The 25384-nt window shown below is 39.6% G+C and overlaps 1 protein-coding gene across 2 annotated transcripts in view; it reads right to left on the reverse strand.

Annotated features, from left to right (window-relative positions):
* MVK (mevalonate kinase) overlaps window positions 1-25384 on the reverse strand; it is a 492094-nt gene that overhangs the window by 296340 nt on the left and 170370 nt on the right. For both annotated transcript variants that reach the window (XM_044068507.1, XM_044068506.1), the window contains exons 4-5: window positions 25026-25173; window positions 23862-24014 (exon numbers count right to left, since the gene is read on the reverse strand). In XM_044068507.1, coding sequence (XP_043924442.1) covers window positions 23862-24014; window positions 25026-25173 — 301 coding nt within the window. The remainder of the gene's footprint in view (window positions 1-23861; window positions 24015-25025; window positions 25174-25384) is intronic.

The following is a 25384-nucleotide window of genomic DNA, read 5'->3' on the forward strand; positions in this document are numbered from 1 at the left end:
ATCATAGGACTGCATACATATCTGCTGACCTCATAAGATCCAAGCATAGCAAAAGTTTGAAAACAGGAGGAGAATATATGACTTCCCTGCTTAGTTTATCAGAATCATATCAGCTTATAGCTGCAAGTATAGAAAACTCTTGCTACAATGTCATATCATGTTGATCATGATCCAACACAGGAATGGTTAAGAAGAGGTGAATTTAAACCAAAAGACGAAAGGTTAATATTGGCAGCCCAAGACAGTGGACTACGTACATGTTGGTTTATAAAGTCCGTTGAACATGTGGGAGAAACAGACAAATGTAGGTTTTGTACAAATGGAAACAGTCTCACATCTTGTTGCTGGTTGTGATATACTAATGGCAGAAAGACTGTATACTGAAAGGCTTAATAATGTGACAAGACTGTTGCGTCAGGGATTGTGCAAACATTATAATACTGAAGTAGCTGAAAAACACTGGAAACATGAGCCAAAAGCATTATAGAAAATGATGAAGTTTATATCACATGGAATCACCCATTACCGACAGTTCAAAAAAAAAGCAGATATGGTGGTCCATGAAAAGAAGACAAACGTAGCATTGATACTTGAAATTGCTACACCCAGTGACTACAGTTTCTTACATACAGACAGGCACTAAGTCAGAAAATCCCAGGATTTGCAGACAGAAATAAGGACAATGTGGAAGAAGGATATCCAGACAGTTCTAATAATAGCAGGAGCAATGGGTATTATAAAAAAGAATTTACAGTCGTACTTTGATATGTTACCGATACATAAAACAAAAAACAACCATTTCAACATAGAGAATAACAGAATAAACAACTTATCTTGAGTATCAAAAATGTCTTTATTAAATGCTTTTGTCAAAGAATGAATTCTTCAGAAAGTTCCATCTAATCTTCTTTTTTTATATCCTAAACCAACTGAAATCAAAATAACCTGTTCTCTGAAATACTTAGGAATCTCCTTTCAACATGATTTTAAGTCTTACAGACAAAATAACATCACAATTTTGGTTAACACTACAGCAAGATTGTAACAGATGGAATAAGGTTCAGCTCCCCTTCTTATCCAAACCAGCAATTATCAAAATGAATATATTATCAAGACTATTGCATATTTTTACAAATACTCATCTGATAATAAATAACTTCTTTAAAAAAACTTCAATCAATCCTAGCTAAATTTATATTGTTTCCTAAGTCAATTAGAATCTCCTATCAAAAGCTGATATATCCCAAAGATAGAAGGGGCTTAAATCTCCCTGATTTTAAACTCTACTATGACATAATTAGCACAAGTAGACCAACATTAATCGCAGACTACAACCCAAATAGAAAAGAGTGATCCCCTTCCTTGGTATAGCTCTACTATAATTATGTCAAATCTCTTAACTTTAACCCTAAAGCCCTACCCTTTCTGAATAAACAGAGCTTGGAAAAATCCAAATTACACACTTCCCTTAAGAACAATATACTCAACTTGCAAAAGTTAGTGGGCTCATTGAACTTATCCAGTGCATTTGCTATCCTCCAGCCCTTACATCTTAACCCAAATCTAAAAAGTAATAATTCAATGTTTAACCTAAATAGTTTCCTCCTTTTAATGGAATATAGGATACTTGATCTATATCCTTACAGGGATCAAGCCACCTCAGAACAGAGAGCCTCACTAAAACTTCCCATGAGCTACACTATCACATTAAGGCATGTTAGAGAACTATGCTCCAAAATTTGATCCCTCCCTACATTAAACGATAATGACAGAAATACCTCTAAATCTCTCTGGACCCTTTTACCAAAAAAGAAGAATATGATCTCAAATACATATAAACTAATTAACTCAATAAAAAACTAGAACAAAATCCTGTTCTCAAAATACTGGGCTAACTTAAACCAAACAATTTCAAGTGACCAAATCACCCGTTCAATATTATTAACCTCATAAGTAATACCCTTTAAGAAACTTTGGTATAAAAATAATACCTTTGTGTGAATTTCTGCTTATCTTGCTAGAAGCTCCATTATGGACTGAGACTGTTTCTTAATCTGGAATTACAGAGCTGACACAAGTATATTTTTGCACTTTAACTGTTCAGTGTTTCTTATCAGTACTGGACTGTTTTTATTTATTTGCTTAACAGTACTACACTGGTTTTATTTATTTGCTTAACAGTACCACACTGTTTTAATTTATTTGCTTGAATGAATTATTGACTTTTCTGTATCTGCATTTATATATTTGCTGACCTCTAGTTGAATTTTTGTTTTTCTCCCACCCAACTGCTATGTTCTTAAAGTTGGTGGCTTTTGCTATTGCCCACCCCGACTGTAAATTTGATCTGGGACATTCCTCCCAGTCCCATCTCATTAGCTCATTCTACCTAATACAGAGGTCATATGTGAAGGCCAAATCCCTTAGTTCCTTAACCTTAAATTATCTTCTGTTCCTCCTCTTTCCCTTTCCACTTCACTAACAAACAAACAATAAAAAACACATTATTCAGCTGCTTTTACTGTATTTCTGTTTCCTCCTCCTACTCTCTTACTTCATCTTGCATTTTCTGCTACTTGCTGCTGCTTGTTCTCTAAAGTGTTCAACTGCATGTTTTCTGTTGCATTTATTACTGTTTGTTTATAGCATGTTTAAATTGTGTTATTCTAAGCCTCTTGGTTTTGGTTTAAGCACTTGGGCTTTAGGCCTACCCCTTAGCTCTTCTTGATCTTTCTCCCTCAGATACTGACAAATATGGGTGGACAATTTCCTACAGCTTCTCCTGCCAGTCTGGTTGATATGGGCATCTTCAGACAGTGTAGTAACTGCCTCACATACACAGATAACCACCTACTACTGCCACCTAGGAACACAATTCGCGAAACATGCAATTACATTAGGAACCTAGAGTCTATGCTGTCTCCCCCACAAGCCAGTATATCTGATACTGAGAAGGCTGTCAACACAATCATTACTTCAAACACCACCCACACCTACAAAACATACCCCCACAAATGTGGAGGTTCTCAAAAAAAATGCCCAAACAAAGGAGAACTCTGAGGCAAAAACACACACAATCTCCACAGCCCTCCACACCAAATACCACACATAGTTCACACACCTGTGTCTCACAGCCACTAAGTCTTGACCATAAACCCAACATATTAAGTCATGCCAGGCTGGATAGTCATGGTTAGTGCTGTCAGTGGCCAGAATCCGCCATATCACATATGCACTCAAGTCTCTCAATAACAAGTACTATTATGACTCTGTCCTAGTCCATATTGGCGTGAATGACTTGAGATGTACCTCTCTGGACTATATGAAGAGACTTGATTTAACTTGCTGAGTATGTGTCCCTTGCAGGTATGTCCCTAGCCTTAAGCAGCATTCTACCGTCACCCAGAATTATGCCTCAGTACAAACAGAAAATGATTTAACTTTAACAATTGGATTACTTTCTGGTGCTATTCCAGGGGGATCCAGTACCTGACAGCCTGGGAAGATACAATCGACAGACCACGATGCTTTGCCAGAGATGGCCTGCGTCTGTCTCACTTAGGCTTCAGGCTTCTGGCAAAAGCTCTTGCCTCCCCCATAGTGCCTTTTTTAGGAAAAGTGATCAGGTTAAAACTACCAACATAAAAATGTCAACAAAATGCAAATTAAAGGTTATGCTGCTAAATGCTAGGGGAATAAACATGAAACTGCACTCATTGCAAGCATTCCTAACCCTAAAAATGCTGACATTTGCGCAGTCACAGAAACCTGGTTCAAAGCTGCAGACAGCACCCCAGCCTTACGTTGTTACTCATCCTATCATACATTAAGACCCCAAACTGTGAGCAGTAAAGCCAAATGAGGTGGAGTTTCAAAATATATTAAAGACTTGTACACCTCCAGGCTGGTCAAACAATATGATGCACAGGAGACACTCCAAGTGCAGTTAACCATTGAGAAGACCCCTATACAAATCATAGCTAGCTATCGGCCCCCAAATCTGACTCAAGATGCCTAATCTGCCTATCTGGACCTCTTTGAATTTATTAAGATTCAACCCTTTACCCTGATCCTAGATGACTTTAACTACCCAAACAGACTGGAAGAACTACTCATGCTAGAACACAAATGCCCAGAGATTCCTTGATTTTGTCAATCCAAATGCTTTGGAACAGCTAGTCGATACCCTCATAAGAGGTAATAATATCTTGGACTTGGTATTAACCAACATGAGTAACCACAGTAGCATACCTGCAGTATCATCCTCCCCCCTGGTAAGATCTGACCATAAAGCGGTCACTTTCAAACTCACCATCTCCTCTAACCCCCAAAACTTCTCCAAAGCTGATTACAGCCTCCTAAAGGATGGTATAAGCGGCTTTACAGCCCCCTCCCCCACTCTAGGAACTGGCACCAGTATCCAAAACTGCACCAAAGCACCATACGAGCATTTATATAGATGCATGGAATCAGGAATAACCGACAGGACAAAATCATCCTCTGCAAGGAAGAGTAAACCTGTCTGGTGGGCATCTGCAATAAATAAACTCTATAACAAAAGGAAAAATTGCTGTCCAGGATGAAGAAGGAGCAGGTGCCCAACTGGAAGCAATTTCTTCTTAGCCTGAACAAGCAAATAAGAGCACTAGTGAAATCCTCCAAAGCAAAATTCGAGTCCAAATTGGTCGCATCTACTACAGACATTCATAAGACCTTCTTCACATATGTCAGCAATCTCAAAGGAAGCACCCAGATCTATTCAGAACTGGTGGTCAAGGACACCACATATACAAATGCCATAGATATAGCAAACTTGCTGGCTGACATATTCATCAAAAACTTCATCCTTCTGTCCCCCCCCATCAGTAAATCAGGATATTCCCAGTACCTGCCCCCTTCCCCCAGTACCTGCCCCCTTCACCTTATACCTACGGAACAGATCATCACTGCAGGCAAAAATTACAGCCTCCATGGGACCCGATAACATCCCAGGCTGCATGAACTCAGGCAGGAACTTGCAGCACCATTAGGCACCCTATTCAACCAAAGCCTGAGTTCCAGCTTTGACCCAGCTGAGTGGAGGACAGCCACTGTCATACCTTTGCACAAAGGTGGAGCTTCCACCAATCTGGGAAATTATAGACCCATCAGCTTAACTAGCCTGATGTGCAAAGTCATGGAACAGATTATTATGGAACTCATTAACAAGGACATTGGCAACAGCCAAACACTCGATCCCACACAGTTTGGCTTTGTCAAGGGGAGGTCATGTCTGTTAAATTTGGTCGACTTGTTTGAGACAGTCACCAAAGCCATGGACAAAGGGAAGACAGTGCACACCCCCTACCCTGACCTGGCCAAAGCCTTCAACACTATTCCCTACTCGGGCATAATAGATAAACTCTCTTAACTAGGCATCAATCCATACATTGCCAGATAGGTAGCTAACTGGCTCATGGATAGAACCCACTTAGTCAAAATAGGGGACGCCATCTCAAGCAGTAGATCCATAACAAGTAGTGTACCCCAGGGTTTGGTCTTGGGGCCTCTGTTATTTGGGATATACTTTTCTATGGTCCAGGCCAAAACCAGATAACTGCAGGCTGGGCGCTGGCATCAATTACCCTAGTCATGTGGACAGCCTCCAAGAGGGTCTCACCCAAACAAATGACTGGTGCCAGAAACATGGCCTCAAGCTGAATACCAAAAATGCATCATCATCCCCTTTGGGGAGAGTGGCATCCCCAAAAATTATCACATTAATAACAACATCCTAAGCACTCAATAAGTCATGAGGGATTTGGGCAACCAGGTTGATAGCAGCCTGACTTTTGACCGCCATGTTGCTTCCATTGTATGGAAAGCTTTCTATGTGGCCCACCTCATAAGTAAGGGTATCTCATCTAGGTACAAGGAGGTCATAACATTCCTGTATTCTTCCCTTATAAGGCCCATTATTGAGTACAACTCTCCATTCGGTATGTACCTAGCAAAGCACATGCACTAGCTGGCGAGACTACAGAGGTTCCTCACCAGGAGAATCCAGGGCCTCAGAAATTTACCATACACAGAAAGGTTAAAAGCTCTATCCCTGTAATCAGTTTTATACAGACTCCTCAGAGGTGACCTCTGTCTGGCATACAAGGCGATCTCGGACCCCGCCTTGTTGGGACTGCTGTATATCTAAAAGTCAAGCTCCACTTGAGTAACTCACACAAGCGGCCTCAACCTGGTCTGTGACATCAATAGGACTTGTTAATGAAAGAGATTTGTGTCCCAGAGACTCCCCCATCTGTGGAACAGACTTCCTCTGCATCAAGCAGAGTACCTGTTTACCACTTTTTATGTGTAACCTGGACAACTGGATGGGAAACCGAAAATACATCCCTGGGATTCCATCTGTGCCCCTGCTGGACAGGGGCATCAGGTGCTGACTTGTCTAAATAAGGGCTAAACTCTTAGCTAGGCTTATAAAGGCCTGAGGGCCAATAGCCTAGTAACTTCCTATGATCCCAGGAAATTCAAATATACCCAACTTATGATTCTGAATAATGCATATATCACCCTTAGTGTGAAAAATAAATTCTAGTCATCATCTTCTCCCTATTGTCCTTACTGTGACATTCAAAGAGCGATATTTTTCCCATTTTTTGGAGTTGCAAATGTTCCAATAAACGCTGGTGTTCCTTGAGAGCTAAACTCCAAAAGATAGGGTATCAGAAAACTACCCTATCTTGGAAATTTACTATGCTACACATACCCCTGCCAGGCTTGACAAAGATGCAAACCCACATTTTAATCAAATTACTTACTTTAATCAAACTTTACACAACACTAAACTGGAAATACAGAGCTCTACTTAATTAGAGAGATTTCAAACAGATGGTAATTAAATACTTATCAGCTCATAAGCTTCTAAACGTAAATCATAAAGATTATCCACAACTCATTAAATACTGGTCTATACTGTTGGATCTTATTTCGCAGTGAACTGCTTATAACTCCTATCCTCACCCAAGGAAAAAGATAAAATCACTGGATTTCTTTACCTCCTTCCCTTTGCATTTCCAATCCTATCTTTTAATGATGAGGGCCCCTCAAGTATAAATTAGTTTTATCATTTTATATTAACCCTAACATTGATATTACTCAAATGTTTTTTTTTTTGGTATGGCAGATTGCACATTTGTAAATTGTTTAAACTATTTACAAAAAAAATATATATATGTTTATTTGTTGTCTTTATAATGATGACTCCGTTCATTTAATAATGCTCTGTTTCATGTTACTAAATGTTGTTTCAGACAACTGCTCTGTTTTTCTTTTTCTTTGTTCTATATGAAAATCAAATAAAGAATATGCAGAAAAAATAAAATAATCGACTTAATTCAGCAGTTCTTCATAAAACTATATGAATATAGTCTTTGTAAAGTTAATAGAAAAATGATGAATAATGTGTAAAAAGTATAAGAATTATATTTTGTTTGCTCTAAGTTTGCGCACAGGTTGCAAAGAAATTACTTAATTTAAACCCGGTGAGTTGGATGCATTTAGTTTTAGCTACTATTGCATCTCTTTATACGCCAATCTAGTGTGCCAGTCGCCACCTCATGGGTCAGTATCTATTTTATCCAGAACAGACAACCTAAAATTGAAAGTTTTGTACTTGTCACTAGAAATAGCATGCTTATACAAGGAATTATTTTCATTATGTTTCTTAAAATCATAGAGATGCTGATAAATTCTCCTTCTTGAGCATCTCTCAGTTTTTCCTATATAAAAACCATTACATGTCGAGCATCTGGCAACATAAACTAGTTCCCTCATATTACAATTATATCTACATAAGACAATTTGAGAATTTAAACCATTCTCCAAAATCAGGGTACTGTCTTCAAGAATATAACTGCATTGGGTACAAAAAATACATTTAGTGGTACCTATAGTGCTAGTTTCCAATTTGCAGCTACATGGGAGTTCAAAAATAAGCTTAACTTTACAAGCAGTTTTATAAATTAACTGTGGTTTTACACCTAGTGCATTAAAAATGGTAGGACATGCCCTGAACATATTCCAGTGTTTTAATATAATATTTCCAACTTCCTTGGTAGCAGGGTTGCATTGCATAATCATTGCCCTTTCAAATCTTTTAACAGAGGCATCAGTGTTCAAGTTGGTGGGCTCTAGTCCCCTCCCAAAATAGGTTTGAATTTTGCACCCCAACCAGCTTCCACTTCATCAATAATATTCCTAATCAGATTGTCAGGGTAGTACCTTTCTTTAAGCGTCTTAAAAATATTTTCTAGTTCTTTCTTAATGTCCTGCCTCTCTGAGGTCATCCTTACTGTTCCAATGTATTGCCCCTTAACTAGGTTATTCTTCTGAAAAAGTTACTAAATGTTGCCTTCCTAAAAATCATGGCCTTAAAACCTTTATTAGTTTTGGTGTCCCATTGATCCTTCTTTTGCACTCTACTTCTGGCTTTATTGGTTTTATATTTTGGGCATTCCAAGGTTTCTGTCTGCTACATTAGCAATTAATATCTTGTATACTGTGTCCAGGTGTGGTGTCCACAGAGAATAAGAGAAAGTCAGCACTTTTGTTTGATGGAAACCACTTTGCCAGCAATTGATGCACACATGGCAGTACTGAAATATTCTGTTATATTAGAGACAGCATTTTTAATCAAGATTACAGAGATCAGGTATTTACCTTTTCTCAGTGTACAGTGACTTTAGAGTTACTGACATTAAAACCAGGGATGCGGTATGCAGATCCCTCTGCGAGTGTCATCAAATCATATTTCATCAAACAATTTTTCAAATAAATGTCATATAATGGAAGGCAAATTAACCTAATATATAGTGTGCAGTACAGATTTAGTAGACCAGTGAAAAGCCTAGAAGACTTGGTGACACTGAGAGCAGAGGAAAGGAAGCTACTGTTTGACTGGAGGAAACAGGATGAGCCCATACCACATACTTGAACATACTGGAGATACACCCCATTCAACCCAACACAATATTCATGGGTGAGTTTAACTACCCGAAGTATGCAGGCCCTGAGATTCCTGGACTTGGTTAACACAAACACCTTTGAACAGCTAGTCTACATGCCCACCAGTGACACAACTATCCATGACCTGATCCTCAAACATTTGAGAATGATGCACTCCCTCTACTGTAATGTCCTCAGTGGTCAAATCAGACCACAAATCTATCTTCTTTGAAATAAATATTAAGCTTGAGTCCTCAACCCTAGAAAATTTAAAAAAATGTTCCAAGGCCAACTACATCCGACTAAGCAACAGTCTAGCAGTCTAGTACTCACCCAAACCCTGAGAAAAAAAAGTTGCCTACATGGAACTGTTCACAGAAAACCTGTACAATCACGTAAATTGCAGCACAGAGACAAATGTAGCTACTGGAAATAAACAAAGATAACCTCAAAAAACAAACCATCCTGATGGAATCCCAGTATAGATATGTTGTAAAACAAAAGAAAGAAAATCATGCCCAGAAACAAGAAGGGAATTGCCCTAACAAGGTAAAAACTCCCTCATCAAACTGAACAAGCAACTCAGAGGTCTAACTGTGTCTACTAAAACCAAATTTAAGATAAAAATAGCCTTCTAAGTTAAGGACAACCATCTGGCTTTCTTCAGTTATGTCCTCAACCTTAAAGGCAACACCCAACATGGTGCAGAACTACTGCTGAATGGAACCACGAATATGGAGCCAGATGATATAGCACATCTGCTAGCCAATAAATTTAGCTCCAATTTTACCCCCCATCATCCCCAGTCACCCTCCAGGAAATAACCCCCACCATTTCTCCAACAACTATCACTAGGAAGCAAGTCTTCACTGCACTCTCCAAGGTCAAAATACTGCGTCAATGGGACCTGATATTATTCCATGATGCCTCTTAATTTCTCTAGATCTTTTGGGTTTCTAATTCCATGATGGGAATGGACCCCATTCCTAAGTCAAAGTATGATTAAAGTTCATGAAATTAATATTGTTTCAATCATTGATGTCAGCCGGAAGTGCTCTTCGCAGTTCCCACAATGTGCCCAGTAATGACTCCTCCTGCAATTCATACGGAGTTACATGCATCAGGGACATATCTAAATACGATTGTAGATTATTTTTTTATAAGACCTGTTGCTCCTACTACTACTGGAACTGTATGGGTAGCTTTCTTCTACACTGCTCTCATTTCTGTCTGCAAATCCTGATATTTTATGACTGTGTCTCTCTTTACACAAGACACTGTAGTCACAGGGTGTAGCGATTTCAATGATCAATGCTACTTTTGTCTTCTTTTCATGGACCACTACATCTGTTTTTCTCGCATCTATCTTTTGAACTGTTGGTAATAGGTGATCCCATGTGTTGTAGACTTCATCATTTTCTATGACGTTTTGTGACTCATGTTTCCAGTGTTTTTCATCTACTTCAATATTATAATGTTTGCACAATCCCCAGTGCAACAGTCTTGCCACATTATTATGCCCTTCAGTATACAGTCCTTATGACATAAGTACATGTCACAACCAGCAACAAGGTGTGCAATGGTTTCCAATTCTGTTTTACAAAACCTACATTTGTCTGTTTCTCCTACATGTTCAATAGACTTTGTAAACCAACGTGTACGTAGTACACTATCTTGGGCCGCCAATATTAACCTTTCACCCTTTGGTTTGAATTCACCTCTCCTTAACCATGCCTGTGTTCGATCCTGATCAACATAAGGTTGTTCCAGGAGTTTTCTATATTTGCAACTATATTTATGCATTTTCCACATTTCTTACCTTCTCATCTGATCCTTCACCTTAAATTTTTTTCTTTTGTTTCTTGGTACATTCATTTGCTGCCTGATTTTTATCTACTTCTTGTTTGATTTCCATTCTCACTTGCCGTTAATACGCTTCTGCTAGACTAAGAAGGGAAATCATATTAGATTTATTCTCTTCATGTTTCAAAACTTTGACTATGTCTTGTGAGTTCAGCAGATATGTATGTAGTCCCACGACTGCAGATCTATACATGTAATAAATTTCAAGGAGGCCCATAACGCCTTTGGAACGGGGAACATGTAACCTTGGTATGCACTGATTTTTATATATCATTTGATGAGCATGAAGCATTCTTCTTGTTTTCCTGTCTAATCTATCCAGCACCTTTTGAGGCCAGTCAGTCACTCCAAAACTGTAAGTTAGGACAGGATGAGCAAACTGGTTTACAGCTTGAACTTTGTTCCTAGATGTCAGTGCTGTTTTCAGGATTAATTTAGGTCTTCTAAAATATTCCTCAAAGAGTTTTATTCACATTTGTTCATGTTTTATTGTTGATCCTTCATCAATTCCCAAATATTAATACACTTCCTCTTGCTCAAGTTCTTTTACAGGACATTCTTGTCCCAAACTAATGTTTTCTTGGTGCTGCAACTTTCCTGCTTTAAAGGTTGCTTTTCCACATTTATCATGATGACCAAATGACATTCTTGTATCATCTGAATAGCATGAAATATGACATGTCAGGCCAGCTAGAATCTCTATTTAACCACAGCCTCCAGACAGACTTCATGCCAAAAGGAGGACTGCACCGGTTAAGCCTCTGCATAAAGGGGGGCCTTCCATGGGCTTGGGGAACCACAGAACTATAAGTCTGACTAGTCTCATATGCAAGGCCACGGAAAGAATTATCATAGATCTGATAAACAATGACATTGGAACCTACAGATACTGGACTATACCCAGTTTGGTTTCATAAAAGGCAGGTCATGCCTACTTAACCTCTTGAACTTCTTAGAAAAAGTCACTAAAGCCAAGGATGAGGACAAAACAGTGCACACTGCCTACTTTGACCAGGCCAAGGCATTCCACAAAATACTTCATTCAAGCATTGTAGATAAACTTACAAAATTAGGAATAAATGCATATGCCACCCAATGAATAGCCAGCTGTCTCATGTATAAGACACAAGATGTTAGAATAGAGGAATCCACCTCCAAAAAGAGGCCAGTCACTAGCAGAGTCCCACAGGGATTGGTGCTGGGGCATCTCCTTTTTGGCATCTATTTCTCTGAAGTCATGGTAAATATCAAGGGCTCTGGCAGATCAAGTCTGCAGATGACTGGAAACTAGGCATGGTCAGTGAATCCCCTAAAGACACAGACCCCCTTAAAGAAGGCCTGACACAGACAAACTATTAAACGATGCATTTACTGTACTGAGAAAATCATTCTATGCCAACAACCTGTAAGTAAGAACATGGCATCCAGTTTCAAGAAGTCACTCTTCCACTGTACTCGGTTCTTATCAGGCCAGTCATTGAAGTATAATGCACTCTTCAGCATGTACCTGACCAGAGAGTTGAACCAGTCTGAGAAACCACAGGGGTTCCTCACAAAAACAATACAGGACGTAAACAATAAGTCCTATGCGGGCCATCTCAAAGCTCTATCTCTGTACTTGGTCTGATACAGATTACTGCTCGATGATTTATGGCTAGTCTGCAAGGCATCCTCCGATTCCACAATGATGGATTTGTTACATATCCATAAAACAAATAGCATGAAAAACTAGTTCTTAGGCACTAAACCTCGTCTGCAACATAAACAGGATATGTTGAAGGAACAGGTGTGTGTCTCAATTATTGCCTCTTTTCTGGGACAGACGTCCCATCCATGTGAAGCAAAGTTTATCCCTAACCCAATTTAAACACTACTTGAGAAAATGGATGGGAAATGGCATTTATGTCCCTAATGAACAGGGGCAGCATGTGAACGCTTGATGTTTACAAGCAAGTAGCAAAACCTTAAAATTCCTTGGGGTACTGGCACACATCAGCAATATTTTGGCAAATTTAGGGTAAGCTTGGCTAAGTTTGTAATGGCTCTTGGGCCAATAGGTTTATAGGTGGTGACTAGGCTATGTAAGAGATAGGTGGAAGGGAATGGTTCGAGAGAGAATCAAAGAAATGCTAATTCGCAATGAGAATGGTAAATTCCTAGAATGTGCTGTCTAAGGTAGCTGAACTATATAATCAAGGGGGTTATGATTCTAAGAAATGGGAGAGGCAAATGTAAAGGACTGGCAAATTACACAAAATCTAGCTGTGATACTCTGGTGTGCACAAAATACATGGAAGGTTACCTTTTATGTGCAGCATTGGATTTCATGCACAGATATGAAAAAGATAATGAATAAATATTTCTATTCTGTATTCACCAAAAAGAAAAAAGGAAGACATACTAAATTCATTAACAATGATGCACTCTTAAGTGGTAATGTAGGAACCATGCCTTTTCTTTCACAAAAGGACAACCTGCAAGAAATACAAAGTACTGCTTCACAAAGCAATAGAGCTTAGTAAGATTTATTCCAGAATCCTTAATCAATAATAGTAACTCCACCCATTCTACACTGCTTTACGTATCAAGGACAGACACCAATGTCGCCATAAACTGTAGATGTGATCGCTCATCCCTTTTTCGCCACTCAGATCACAAAAAGTGGAAGTAATGGTGGCCCGTCAATTTAACTTCATGGTAAAGAATCATCAATTCTGAAGGAAACTGCTGCCATGTACATCGTGTCATAGGCACTTAAGAGAGGATATTTCAAGCAGTTAAATCAACAGAGATTAAGAGCCAGCTGGACTAACGGCACGCATCAAGTAAAAAAGGGAAATTGGAAGATACTTTACATTGATCTACGTGAAGAACAATATCCACATGAACACCAATGGCAAACTCTACCCACAATGTAATTTATCTAAACCCCTATTGCTGTGACTTGCATATTTAAAGAGTATTCATTACATGCACAAATTTCTCCACACACACACAATAGGTGTTTATGACCTCAGCTGCTATAAAAATAAATGTCCTTCAAAATAAATTTTCCTTCATTAAAAAAAGCACATTCTGTAAATGCCTGAAAACACAATTTTCCTTCTAGCTACTTTCCCATACCTATTACTTGTCCCACACTAGATTACACTTCCCTAATGTGCTACACCTCTGCTTTAACCAGCTTACAGAATGACTCGTATCCACTGCTTTGCGTAGAACAAAGGAGCATGGAAATACCTACTTAACAGAACTGACTTTTAAGTTATTAGTTAGAACTAACACTAAATAAATCATCTTGGGGCAAAGATATTAAAAGTCATTAAAAACAAAACCAGATCCGTTGGCTGGATAGAACACCAGCTTTAATGAAACAAACTCACTAAGTGCTTTCACTCACAATTGGGCTTCATCAGAGTCAGTGTAAAATAGACCAAATAACATTTATATACCAATTCGTACTAGCTAATTAAATAAATACCACTCTGAATTGTTAGATAAACTTAACCCCCAAGCAACCGACTTCATACAACACAGACAGTTTCTACCTAAAATGCTTAAATTGTTGACTATACTAAAGCAGCAACAATGTTAAAAAAATAATAACTCAATCAGCTTATACAATAAAAAATAATGCCTGACATTAAATTAAATTGAGAATTGGGTAAACATCTAAAATATACATACATTATGAAAACTGAGATTTATACTTTAATATACAGGCTGTGGAAATGTTATCGTTGATGCCAGGTGCATTAGATGCATCCAGGCGTAACTGCCATAAACATTCTCTAACTTCCAATAAGGTTTTAAGATCTCCCCCAAAATCACATTTTGGCAGCCTGTCAATGACAAAAAAATAAAAACCTTTTAAAGTTAATACAATTCTTACTATGATTAAATAGGACATTAGTAGATTTTTTTTTTTTAATGTCCGTATTATGCTCTAATATTCGAAGTCTCAGTTTTCTTGTGGTCATATCCACATAAAATGCAGTACAGGATAGACATGTAGCCACATAAACAACCATGCTTGTGTTACAGTTACAATACCCGGGACATTTTAATGTTTTCTTGTAACTGCAAATCTGCACATATGGTCCATCATTGATAAATTTACATACGCTACATGTACCGCATTTACCCATCCTAGCAGGTCTCTGACCAGTTGTCCCAGAAGTTTTTTCAAACAGATCTTTCAGATTTAAACCTCTACTATTAATAAACCTTGGGACACAACCAATTACATCATTTAATTTCTGAGTAAAAACACAATCCCACACAGTATGTACAATGTTCTTAAGCTTGGTTCCTGTCACATTGTACTCAGTAACCATACCAGAATGGTAATTTTGACTGGAGTTGTTGTTATCATAAATTTTACCAAGATTTCTGTTGTTATCCAGAAGAATAGGCCTAAAATCATCAGTTCTTCTTCTCTCAATTTCTTTACTAACATTAGTTAGTAGATCGAAGGGGTAACCTCTCTTTCTAAACATATCTATCAACTTATCAAGTTCAACCCTAAAACAAGTGCCTTGACTTACTACTCTGGACATAAGTATCATCTGCCCCTTGACCACATTTTTCTTTTGATAGTCAGGATGACAGCTGTCATAGTATAAAAATGAATTACTGTATGTTTTTTTCCAAAAAATATTGGAATGTATTTGACCATTTTCTTTATATAACTGTATGTCCAAAAAATCAATTTTATCCTTGTCAATGTGACATGTAAATTTTAGAAATGCTGTTGTTTCATTCAGATAGCCAATAAATTCATCAAGTTCATGCCTAGAGCCCTTCCATAAAATAAGTATATTATCCAAGTACCTTAGATATGTCAAAATTTTGGACGTATACTCTGATTTAAATACAAACTGCTCTTCCCATTCGGCCAATACCAGGTTGGCATAAATGGGTGCACATCTGGCTCCCATCACAACCCCAGTCATCTGTTTGTAATATTCACTATCAAACAGTATGAAATTATTGAGTAATACAATCTCCATTAGTTCCACCAAAAGGCTTCTCTTTACTTGATGCAGTTCACTGTGTTTGGCCAAACTATTACTAAACCAGTCTATCCCAGTTTGGTGGGGGATCACAGTGAACAAATTAATGACATCCACTGTTACAAACCAACATTCTTCAATACGTTCTACCTGGAAATTCCTAATACAGTCTAAGCAATGCCATGAATCTTTTAAAATGTATGGTAATTTATCCAATGTATTTTTATTATCTATATATGACGCAAGAGGCTCGTTTTTTGAGTCTCTAACTGCCACAATAGGCCTAAAAGTGGACAGTTGATATTCTCATGAATTTTGGGAATTCCAAAAATGGAGGGGATAATAGGATGTTCCACTGAAAGATACTTAAACTCATCGTGAGAAATAATCCCCTCACACAAAAATTCATATAGCTGCCAATCAATTTTGGTGTAGGCCCTTTGTACATCGAATTTAGAAACAAAATCATATGTTTCTGCATCATGCAATAGTAATTGCATTCTGCATGTGTATTCAGTGTTTGACATAATGACAACCCCTCCGCCAGTGTTGGGTTTCATCACCCTATATTGATTATTTTGTGTTGGTGTGATTCAGTTATTATTTTTTTAACATTGTTGCTGCTTTAGTATAGTCAACAATTTATGCATTTTAGGTAAAAACTGTCTGTGTTGTACGAAGTTGGTTGCTTGGGGGTTAAATTTATCTAACAATTCAGAGTGGTATTTATCTAATTAGCTAGTACGAATTGGTATATAAATGTTATTTGGTCTATTTTACACTGACTCTGATGAAGCCCAGTTGTGGGTGAAAGCGCTTAGTCAGTTTGTTTCATTAAAGCTGGTGTTCTCTCCTGCCAACGGATCTGGTTTTGTTATCAGTTTTGAGTTTTTCTTTGGAACATTAAAGTCGTTAACCTTTCAGCTGGCTGGGAGTCTTGGTTTATGAATATTCATTACATAATGGAGTCAGTGAATATTTATAAGCAACCACTTCCTTGCAACATGTACAAATCCATTATCTCAAGCAAGCAACCTATCAGGTCAATCAGGTCATAGTCACTTTGCATGAGGATTTGAATATATCATGTTAGGAATGGTCAAACCTGAAAGAACTTGGGGGGGGGGTAGTTCTCTACACTTACACTAAATGCTAAGAAGAGTACTAAAGGGACAAACAGTTAAAAAAAGAAGTCATGTACTCACCACAACATTCTATCTGTGTTGTCTGCTTCAGTCTTCAACAAACTTGCTGGTCTCAGAATCGACTCGGCCATCAGCAAGCTTAGGATTCCAAGCTAGAGCTCTTCCCACCCTACCCATACTGCCTAGCTCCTCTCAGAGACCTCAGATCGGGTTTGCTGCCAATATTCTCAGAAAAGAGAAATACATTCTTAAAACAAATAATATAGCTTAAAAGAATGCTCAGGAGCTCAAAACCAAGAACAAAGGTTCCCAGAATAATCCATCAGGCCCTTCAGAGATAAGAAAAGGAGAAGGAAGGGGGGAGGTTGATGAAAACTGAAGCAGACAACACAGATGGAATGCTATGGTGAGTACATAACTTTTTTGTCTGATGTTATCTATTCAGTCTTCATCAAACCTGCTGGACATAGTCCCCAGCTACAAAGATCTGGGCGGCCTCATGGAAGGACCTTCCGGAGCACTGCAGAACCACAAGCAGCCCTATTCCTGGATATGATATCAAGTTTGTAATGCAAAATAAAGGTGTGAGAGTTCGCACATGAAGCAGTTGCACAAAACATCCTCCAAATAAAATCTACACCAGAAGGCCTGAGGTGTGGCTATGAATCTTGTGGAATGAGCTCTGACTAGTTTAGGTAAAGGAACATTACTCAAAGAATACACGAGTAATACAATCTCTTAACCATCGAGCAATAGTAGCTTTAACAACAGCTTTCCCTTTTTTGGACTCTGAGAAAGCAACAAACAACTGACCAGATTTCCTGAATGTTTTTGCCCTATCCAGGTTGAAGTGCAATAGTCTATGAACGTCTAAAAGATGCAACATATATTCATCCTTATCTTGTAAATTCAGAAAAAACACCGGGAGATTAATGGATTGACTAATGGTGTTTTCTGACACAACTTTTTGTAAGAAAGCGGGATTAGTATGTAAGGTAACTCTGTCTTTATGAAAAATAAGACAGGGAAGTTTGAAAGACAATGCCTGAAGCTCCGAAACCCTCTTTGCTGAAGTAATAGTTGCTAACAAGTAGAGTCTTTGACAGGAGACTGAAGAAAAATGTACCCTTGAGAAAGGCTTTGCAAAATCTAGAAGAAGCTGAAGATGTAGCAGTCTCCCCAATGTGAAAATTAGAAATAGCTGCTAACTGAACTTTAACAACAGAGAAGCTGGCCCCTGAATGAAAAAGACCAGATAGGAAATCCAAGACTGCTGGAATGGGTGCCGTAAGCAGATAAATGTGATGCTGCTGGTCTCAAATGGAAAACATCTTCCACTTTTATAAATTTTCCTGGTAGAAGACGTATGGGAGGAATTGATATTCTTTTGAACTGGGGAAGAAAGCCTGGATTGTCTAGCCATCATTGGAAATAGAGAAACCATGTGATTAGTTTCAAATTGTGAAGATCCAGATGATTTTGCCCTGAAGGGTGAGGCAGAAGGTCTGGATGTGGATCCAGGATCCATTGAGGGCAAATCAGATGAGACCACAGGAAGGTGAACCAAACTTGTCGAAGTCAAAAGGGGGAAATGGGAATCACTTTGCTCTTCAACCTGAATGCCTTCTGAAGAAATTTGGGAATCAGAGAAAGAGGAGTAAATATATAAAGAAGACCTGGAGACTAAGCATGAAGTAGAGCATCTATTGGTGACTGTCCCTGTGGAGGGATCAGGGCAAAGTACCTGCTGCACTTGTTGTTGAAGGGAGAGGCAAAAAGAATGCAGCAGGATTGACCCCATCTGAGGAAAATCCTGTTTCCCACTGACTGATTCAGAGATCACTCATGAAGCATCAAAAGAACTCTGCTGAGCTTGTCTGCTAATATGTTGTGTTCCCCCAGAATGTGCATTGCAACCAGAAAGCGGTTGGTAGAGAGGGCCCATTGCCACACTATCATCACTTCCTGACAAAGGGGTTAGGACTTGGATCCACCTTGTTCACTGAGGTACCACACAACAGACACGTTGTCGGCCTGAATCTCAACTGTGCCTAGAGGAGAAAGGGAGTGAAGGGCTTGCAAAGCTAAAACCGCCGCTCTCATCTCTAGGACGCTGATATGCAGATTCGTCTTCTAGGGAGTACATGTGCCTTGAACTGTCCATCCCAGGTAAAGCACCCCCCACCCCAGCTGGGAGACATCCGTGGTCAATGTGACAACAGGTGTGGGAAGAATGAAAGGTCGGCTCTGAGACACTTCTGAATCATGAAACCACCACCAAAGAGAATTTCTGCACACTGGAGACAATCTTGTAGGATGAGTGAGGGAATGATGCACAAGGGACCATTGGACTGGCAACATCCACTTCAGGACTCTCATATGTAAGCGAGCTGTCAGTAGTAAAAATTTATTGTGCAGCCATAAAACCCAGAGCCCTGAGGACAAGATTTGCTGGAGGTACTGGCAGCACTAGCATTTGCCTGATATGTGTCCATAGTGAGAGAATTCCTTCCGGTGGAAAATAGGCCAGGAGATAGGCCAGGGTTTTGTTTGTATCAAAGTGGGGTCCTATAAAATCTATCATTTGCACAGGTTACAACTATGACTTCTGAAGGTTTATGGTGATCCCTAAGGTAGGGACCAGTTGCAAGAGAAAATCCCTAGCCTAAAATCAGTAGATGCCTAGATGGTGCAACTAGAAGCCAGTCATCCAGGAAAGGAAACCCGTGGAATCCCTGCAGTCTAAGGTGAGCTGCAATCACTGCCATGCATTTGGTGAACACCATGGGGGCTGTGGTGAGATCAAATGGAATCACATGAAATTGGTAGTGAGTGGCTCCCTGCCTGAAATGGAGGTACCTCCTGGAGTATCTGTTCATTTTGATGTGACAGTACACATCCTTCAGGTCTGTCAAGCACATCCAATCGTCCTTCTGTAGAAAGGGAAGGATGGACCATACCATGCACATCCTGAACTTCATGTATTTCACTGTTTGGTCAGGTAAGTTAGGTCCAGTATGGGCCTGAGAGCCCCTGTTTTCTTTGGAACTAAAAAGACTCAGGAGTAGATCCCTGATCTGCGCTGGTCTGAGGGGACCTCCTAGATGACTCTTTTTTTGAAAAGACTTTACAATTTCCAAAGTTGCTGCTTCCCTCTGATTGGGTGAAACATTGGGAGGTGTTGTTTTGGGTTGGGAAGATTTCAAGAAGGAATGGAGTAACCTCTAGATATGACACCTTGCAACCACTGGTCGTTCGGGAAGGCTAACCAGGCTTCTAGGTGGAAGGAGCATCATCCCCCGACTGCCTCCAGAGAGGGGCAGTCAGTCAACACAACAGGGATGCTGCAAGTATTTCTCTGAAGGAGGGTCCCGAGACCCCTTATTCAGCAGACTTCCTCTGCCCCAAGGGCAGAATCTGTTGCCTCTGGAGGAAAAATCAACCTTAGCATCCTAGAAAGGATCCTGGGATTTTCTGAACCACAACTTCTTTCTCCCACACTGATTCCTGAGGAAGACCTTTGCAGGGTAGAAAAGCGATTCAGACAGCACACAGGGTCTTTCCATCTTTCACGCTGCAGGAGAGTGTGTCACAAACAGTCAGTCCAAAGAGGGAGGAACCATCAAACGGGACACTGACAATGCCTTAAAAGGTTCTGCGAAATCACACAGCTGCATCAACGCATGACGCCGAATGGCAATGCTGGAACTAGATGCCCTAGAGATGGCCTCAACTGTGTGACAGATCAGCTTCATGGATGTGTTGGAAATGGACTGCAGAGTGGCAATATGGGAGGTAAAGGAAGTCCATTCCTCTGCCATCATGGACTCAGGGCCAGACCTATAAAGTTCCTTAAGTAAGTCCCTCTGTAGCCTTGTAAAGTGGGAAAGGCAATGCAATGCACTGAGGCAAAGGTGGAAGAAGTGTAGACCCTTTTTCCAAAACTATCCCTAGCCCTAGGCTCCCTGTTTGGGAGCTGGACAGTAGAGCTTTCCTGGGCAAGCTATTTCTTGATGGCCGCCGCCACCACCACAGAATCTATTGGAACCCCCTTCATCCAGTGAGGTCTATCCTTGGGGGCACTAAGAATCTTATCGGGTCTTTTAGGGATAGGCTCTGCAGCATCTGGTTCCTTCCTTGCCATTGCAGGCACCAGGTTCAATAGAGGGTCTGCAGGGGGCGACACCCAGGATGTAGATGGGCCAGTCCCAAAGGTCACCAAGAACACTGACTCATCTGGGGTGGGATTTGGGGCTGACCAACTACCTCTCTGATGAAGAATTTCTAAAATGCTTCCAAAGGAGATGTCAGGTGGAGATCTACGGGGACCCCTTACCTTCATCGAAGTCAACGTCTGTTGTGAGAGATTCCTCTGGGGAATCTAGGTGCCTCCTTTTACACATTTTCTTCCAGGGAACCTCCTCAGTGGGGTGCTCCGAGGAGGTGTTGAAAGAAGTCTGGGCTTCCATGAGTGTAAGAGTCTGGAGGCCCTGAGCAGCCGGCTGACCCAGTGGCAGAAGAAAGATCTCCTACACAGAGCTTAAGAGGAGAAGGAGTAGATCTGAAACTGTACAGGCCGGAGGTCTCCTAGGGGAGGAGAGGACCCACTACACCACTTCAAAGGCAGAAGGACTACTGGAGTCCCATGGAAGCTTACCCTGTCCCAAGGAATCAGGAACAGGCTGTCCCTGGTCACCAACAGCCATCCACTCCAAAAGTAGCATAAGTGATAATAGTGTCAGTGATGCAACAGAGAGAACACTCTTCTTTGATGCAGAAGGCTGCAGGCTCTATTCCCAAATCAGGAAGATGAACTGATGACAATGCAGTGCAGCATAAAGGGGGTGCTGCATTCCTGATTGTGTTGTCCCTCATATGAGATGTTAAACCAGGGCCCCATCTGCATTGTTGGTAGCTTAGGTGGATGTAAAATATCCCATAGCACCTATCGAAAAGAGTTGGGAGAAGTTTCCTGATGCCCAAGCCAAATATTTCCCCTAGACACTACCTCAGGTCTCCCCTTAAAAGAGGCTACTAGCCTAGGGAGACTAACTCAGTCAACAAAGGATAAATAAATAAAGAAACAAATAAGACAAAAGTCATCTTAACACAAATGAAATGCTAACACTGAAAGATAAAAAAAGATATTCCATGGTCAAATCATTATCTACCAAACATAAGGCACAAAAACAAGAACTCACCCAGCTGCTGGTAAAAGCTTAAAGTAAAAACAAATTAGAGCGTATAGGTAGTGAATGAGAGAAATACATTTACATGCAATTCAAAGCATTACAAAACACTAATGACAACTGAAAGTGTTGCAGACATCTGAATGCATAATGAAGGCTCAGTAATTCACATCCTCACTAAAAGGAAAAAAAACTGTTAAGTACAGACTGCCTTGCTGTTGGGAAAAGCAAGGAAACAGCAGACAATATTTACCAAAATACATTCTCATTGATGGCTCTGTGATGTTATGTACTGCACTTTTGGTGCAACCTGGCACAAACTTCATGAGAAACAGATACAATATGGACCAGATTCTCAATGTACAGGTAGAAACTTTATGACAGTGCCTACTAGGGTTGTAGTGATCAACACAATAACAAGGAAAAAATGTGCCAAAAGACTAAGCAGACAGACTGGTGGTTGGCAGGCACAGGGAGGGGGAAAAGACCTAAACAATAGAGATGAGCATCATCTGACTTTTTGGCTTAATTGCGTTGTTAAATATTTCTGTGTCACCATGCTCAAAATAATTTTGTTCAGTGGTAATTTACATATCTCCCATAATTCTCTAAAGAATGGATGTTTGTAATCAGTGTATACACATTTCTACATTTTCCAGGGTCTTTCTCGATAAATGTTCAAAGCAACTGTTTGGGAATTTTTATATTCTTGTTTGCTGACATAGAAGAATGGAGCCCCGTTCCTCATTCAGGCAATCTAGGTTCAAATGGTGTTTCAGGTGCTGCAAAAGCTCACCGTAATGAATAAGGGCCAAGTTCCCACTAGGGACCAGAGAGCACCCACAGCACACTCATTTACAAGGCAGGTTTGATAGAGGTAATGCAGCTACACAGCTGGGAACTACTGTTTGCAGGCCTGACAACTCGCTGTCCTCCTTGTTGACACATTTTGATCTTGCAAGAGTGTGGCTGGGTTAATCACAATGTCACACAACTAAGTTAGAAAATGTGATGCCCCCCAATTCCCCCACTTGACTCCCAGTGTGGTGTCAAGCTATACCGTCACAAAGTCTAAACTCTCCCAGTGGGATCATACTAGGGTATTCAACAGATTACATGAGGAGTTGTGAAGAATGAACAAGAGGGAGCAACTTAGAAAAAATAATAAAGTCAGTACTTTACTTAGTAGCTGTACTGTACTTAGTAGGTTGGCTAAAAAGTAAGAAAATAATTTTGTTTTCTTGTTTCTGTAAGGCTGTGGTAAGACTACAAGCTATAAAACGACAGAAGTGGAAAAAGGCTTAAAAGAAAACTCAATTCCAGAAGGCTTGCTCTCAGTCTAAGTGACTTACTCAGGCTTAAGACCAATCTATGAAGCAGGCCTACAGTGGAGTAAGTGTAAGTCATTTACACAGAGAGAAAGTCTTATGAAAGCAGGCCAGAACAGCTGTCTGTGGCATCTAAACAATATGAAGTGCTAATGAGGATAAGAAAAGATGACTTCTTGTGCTGTGATTCAAATATGGTTCATGTAACACTGCATCAGGGATTACTTTAAGGTCTACTGAAAATATTAGGAATTAACCCTGCTGTAGCATTCTCTATGACCATCTTTAGAGTTACAGAACACCAGAAGATTGACAGTGGATTACCTTGCTGTCTCCACCCCATCCAGTGGGCAGTGGCTAATTACACTACCAGCATTTAACAGAGCAGCTGCCATGCAGACAGAATAAGCAGCACTGGATCCTAGGCCAGCTCCTGTGGGCAGCTCAGACCATACTACAATCTTCAAACTTGGCAACCTGCAAAAAAAAAAAAAAGCACACTAATTTACAAATATCTATTTTAAACATATACATTTATTCAAACTGTTACCTTCATCCCACAGAAGTCTTACTTACAGAAAGCAGAAAATATAATAGGTGTCAAAAGATCTAAACCACTCTGTCTACCCCCCGATAATATTAAATCCAACTCGTTCTCTGTACAGTTGTATCATCCTATTCTACATTCAGCAGCAGTTCTGTGACTGTTAACTCTCTAACTGAACTACAGTTCTCAAGAACTATGCCTTTTGCTTTTGTTTTTTTATAACAGAACAGGACTACCTGTTTAGTGGCACTTTTAAATTTATATTACATTTTTTCATATGTACACTACTGTATAATGCAATTCTTGTGCTGAACCCAGGCAATGACTAAAATAAGTTTGCTTCAGATTAGTGAATTACCCCAGTAAACATAAAAATATGTTCTTTGAATCTGAGCATTTGTGGTTAGTCTAATTAAGTAAAGGTTCTTCACTTCAGTGCCTTTCAACTTACCCCATACACACACACACAGACAGAAAATGCTAACATAAGCATCACAAATGATAACATTTGTTGTGAAACAGGAAAAAAACAAGATTCCAGGTCATCTCTTCATGGAGCATTTTCTCAAATTCTGTTTGACATAAAAGTGGAATTTGAATTTTAGTTTTCTATGAGAGGAAGAAAGTCTCCCCAGACCCTACAATCAGGAACTTCCTCTCCCGGGGGTCCCACTTTCCTATATACTCAGTCCTGACATGATCCATTTCATTAGTGAAAGGAGAATTTCACCTTCAGTAAATGAAGTGTGATTTCTGACCAGTGAGTTTAGGTTTCAAGTCATTTTAAGTTACATTCTGTTTCTGTGGCATATGCATACGGGATGCTTAATAAACCAGATGTGTCGTATAAATTAATGTAACGGGTTACAAAAATGCAGTAAACTTTTCATTATAAAATAAAGAGAGCGCATTTCTAATACAATCAACAACTTCATAATTACCTGGACTTGGCAAAAATAGAAAGATACAAATACAGAAAGGCTAGAACAGCAAGGATCCTGGTGTCTGCGTCTCCAGCTGGAATCCCTGAAAACTGTCTGAGCTTTTCAATTTGCTCAGGCAACAGGGGAAGGGGATTAACCAAGTCATCTGTCAGAAAAGAAATGACATAATGATAGACATTCTTTTATTTTCAATGAATTTTCAGAAGTCTGTAAACAGTGTCATCCATTTTGATTCAAAGATTCATTGATCTTTGAATCTTTGCATTTTGTCAGAACTTTCACCATTTCATGTATCCTGTACAGCTCTGTCTCAATAATGGCTTTCATTTGCGTTAATGATTAACTAATATACTTTC

Source organism: Protopterus annectens, chromosome 4.part0, assembly GCF_019279795.1.
Source record: "Protopterus annectens isolate FY-2018-M chromosome 4.part0, PAN1.0, whole genome shotgun sequence".
Lineage (NCBI taxonomy): Eukaryota > Metazoa > Chordata > Ceratodontiformes > Protopteridae > Protopterus > Protopterus annectens.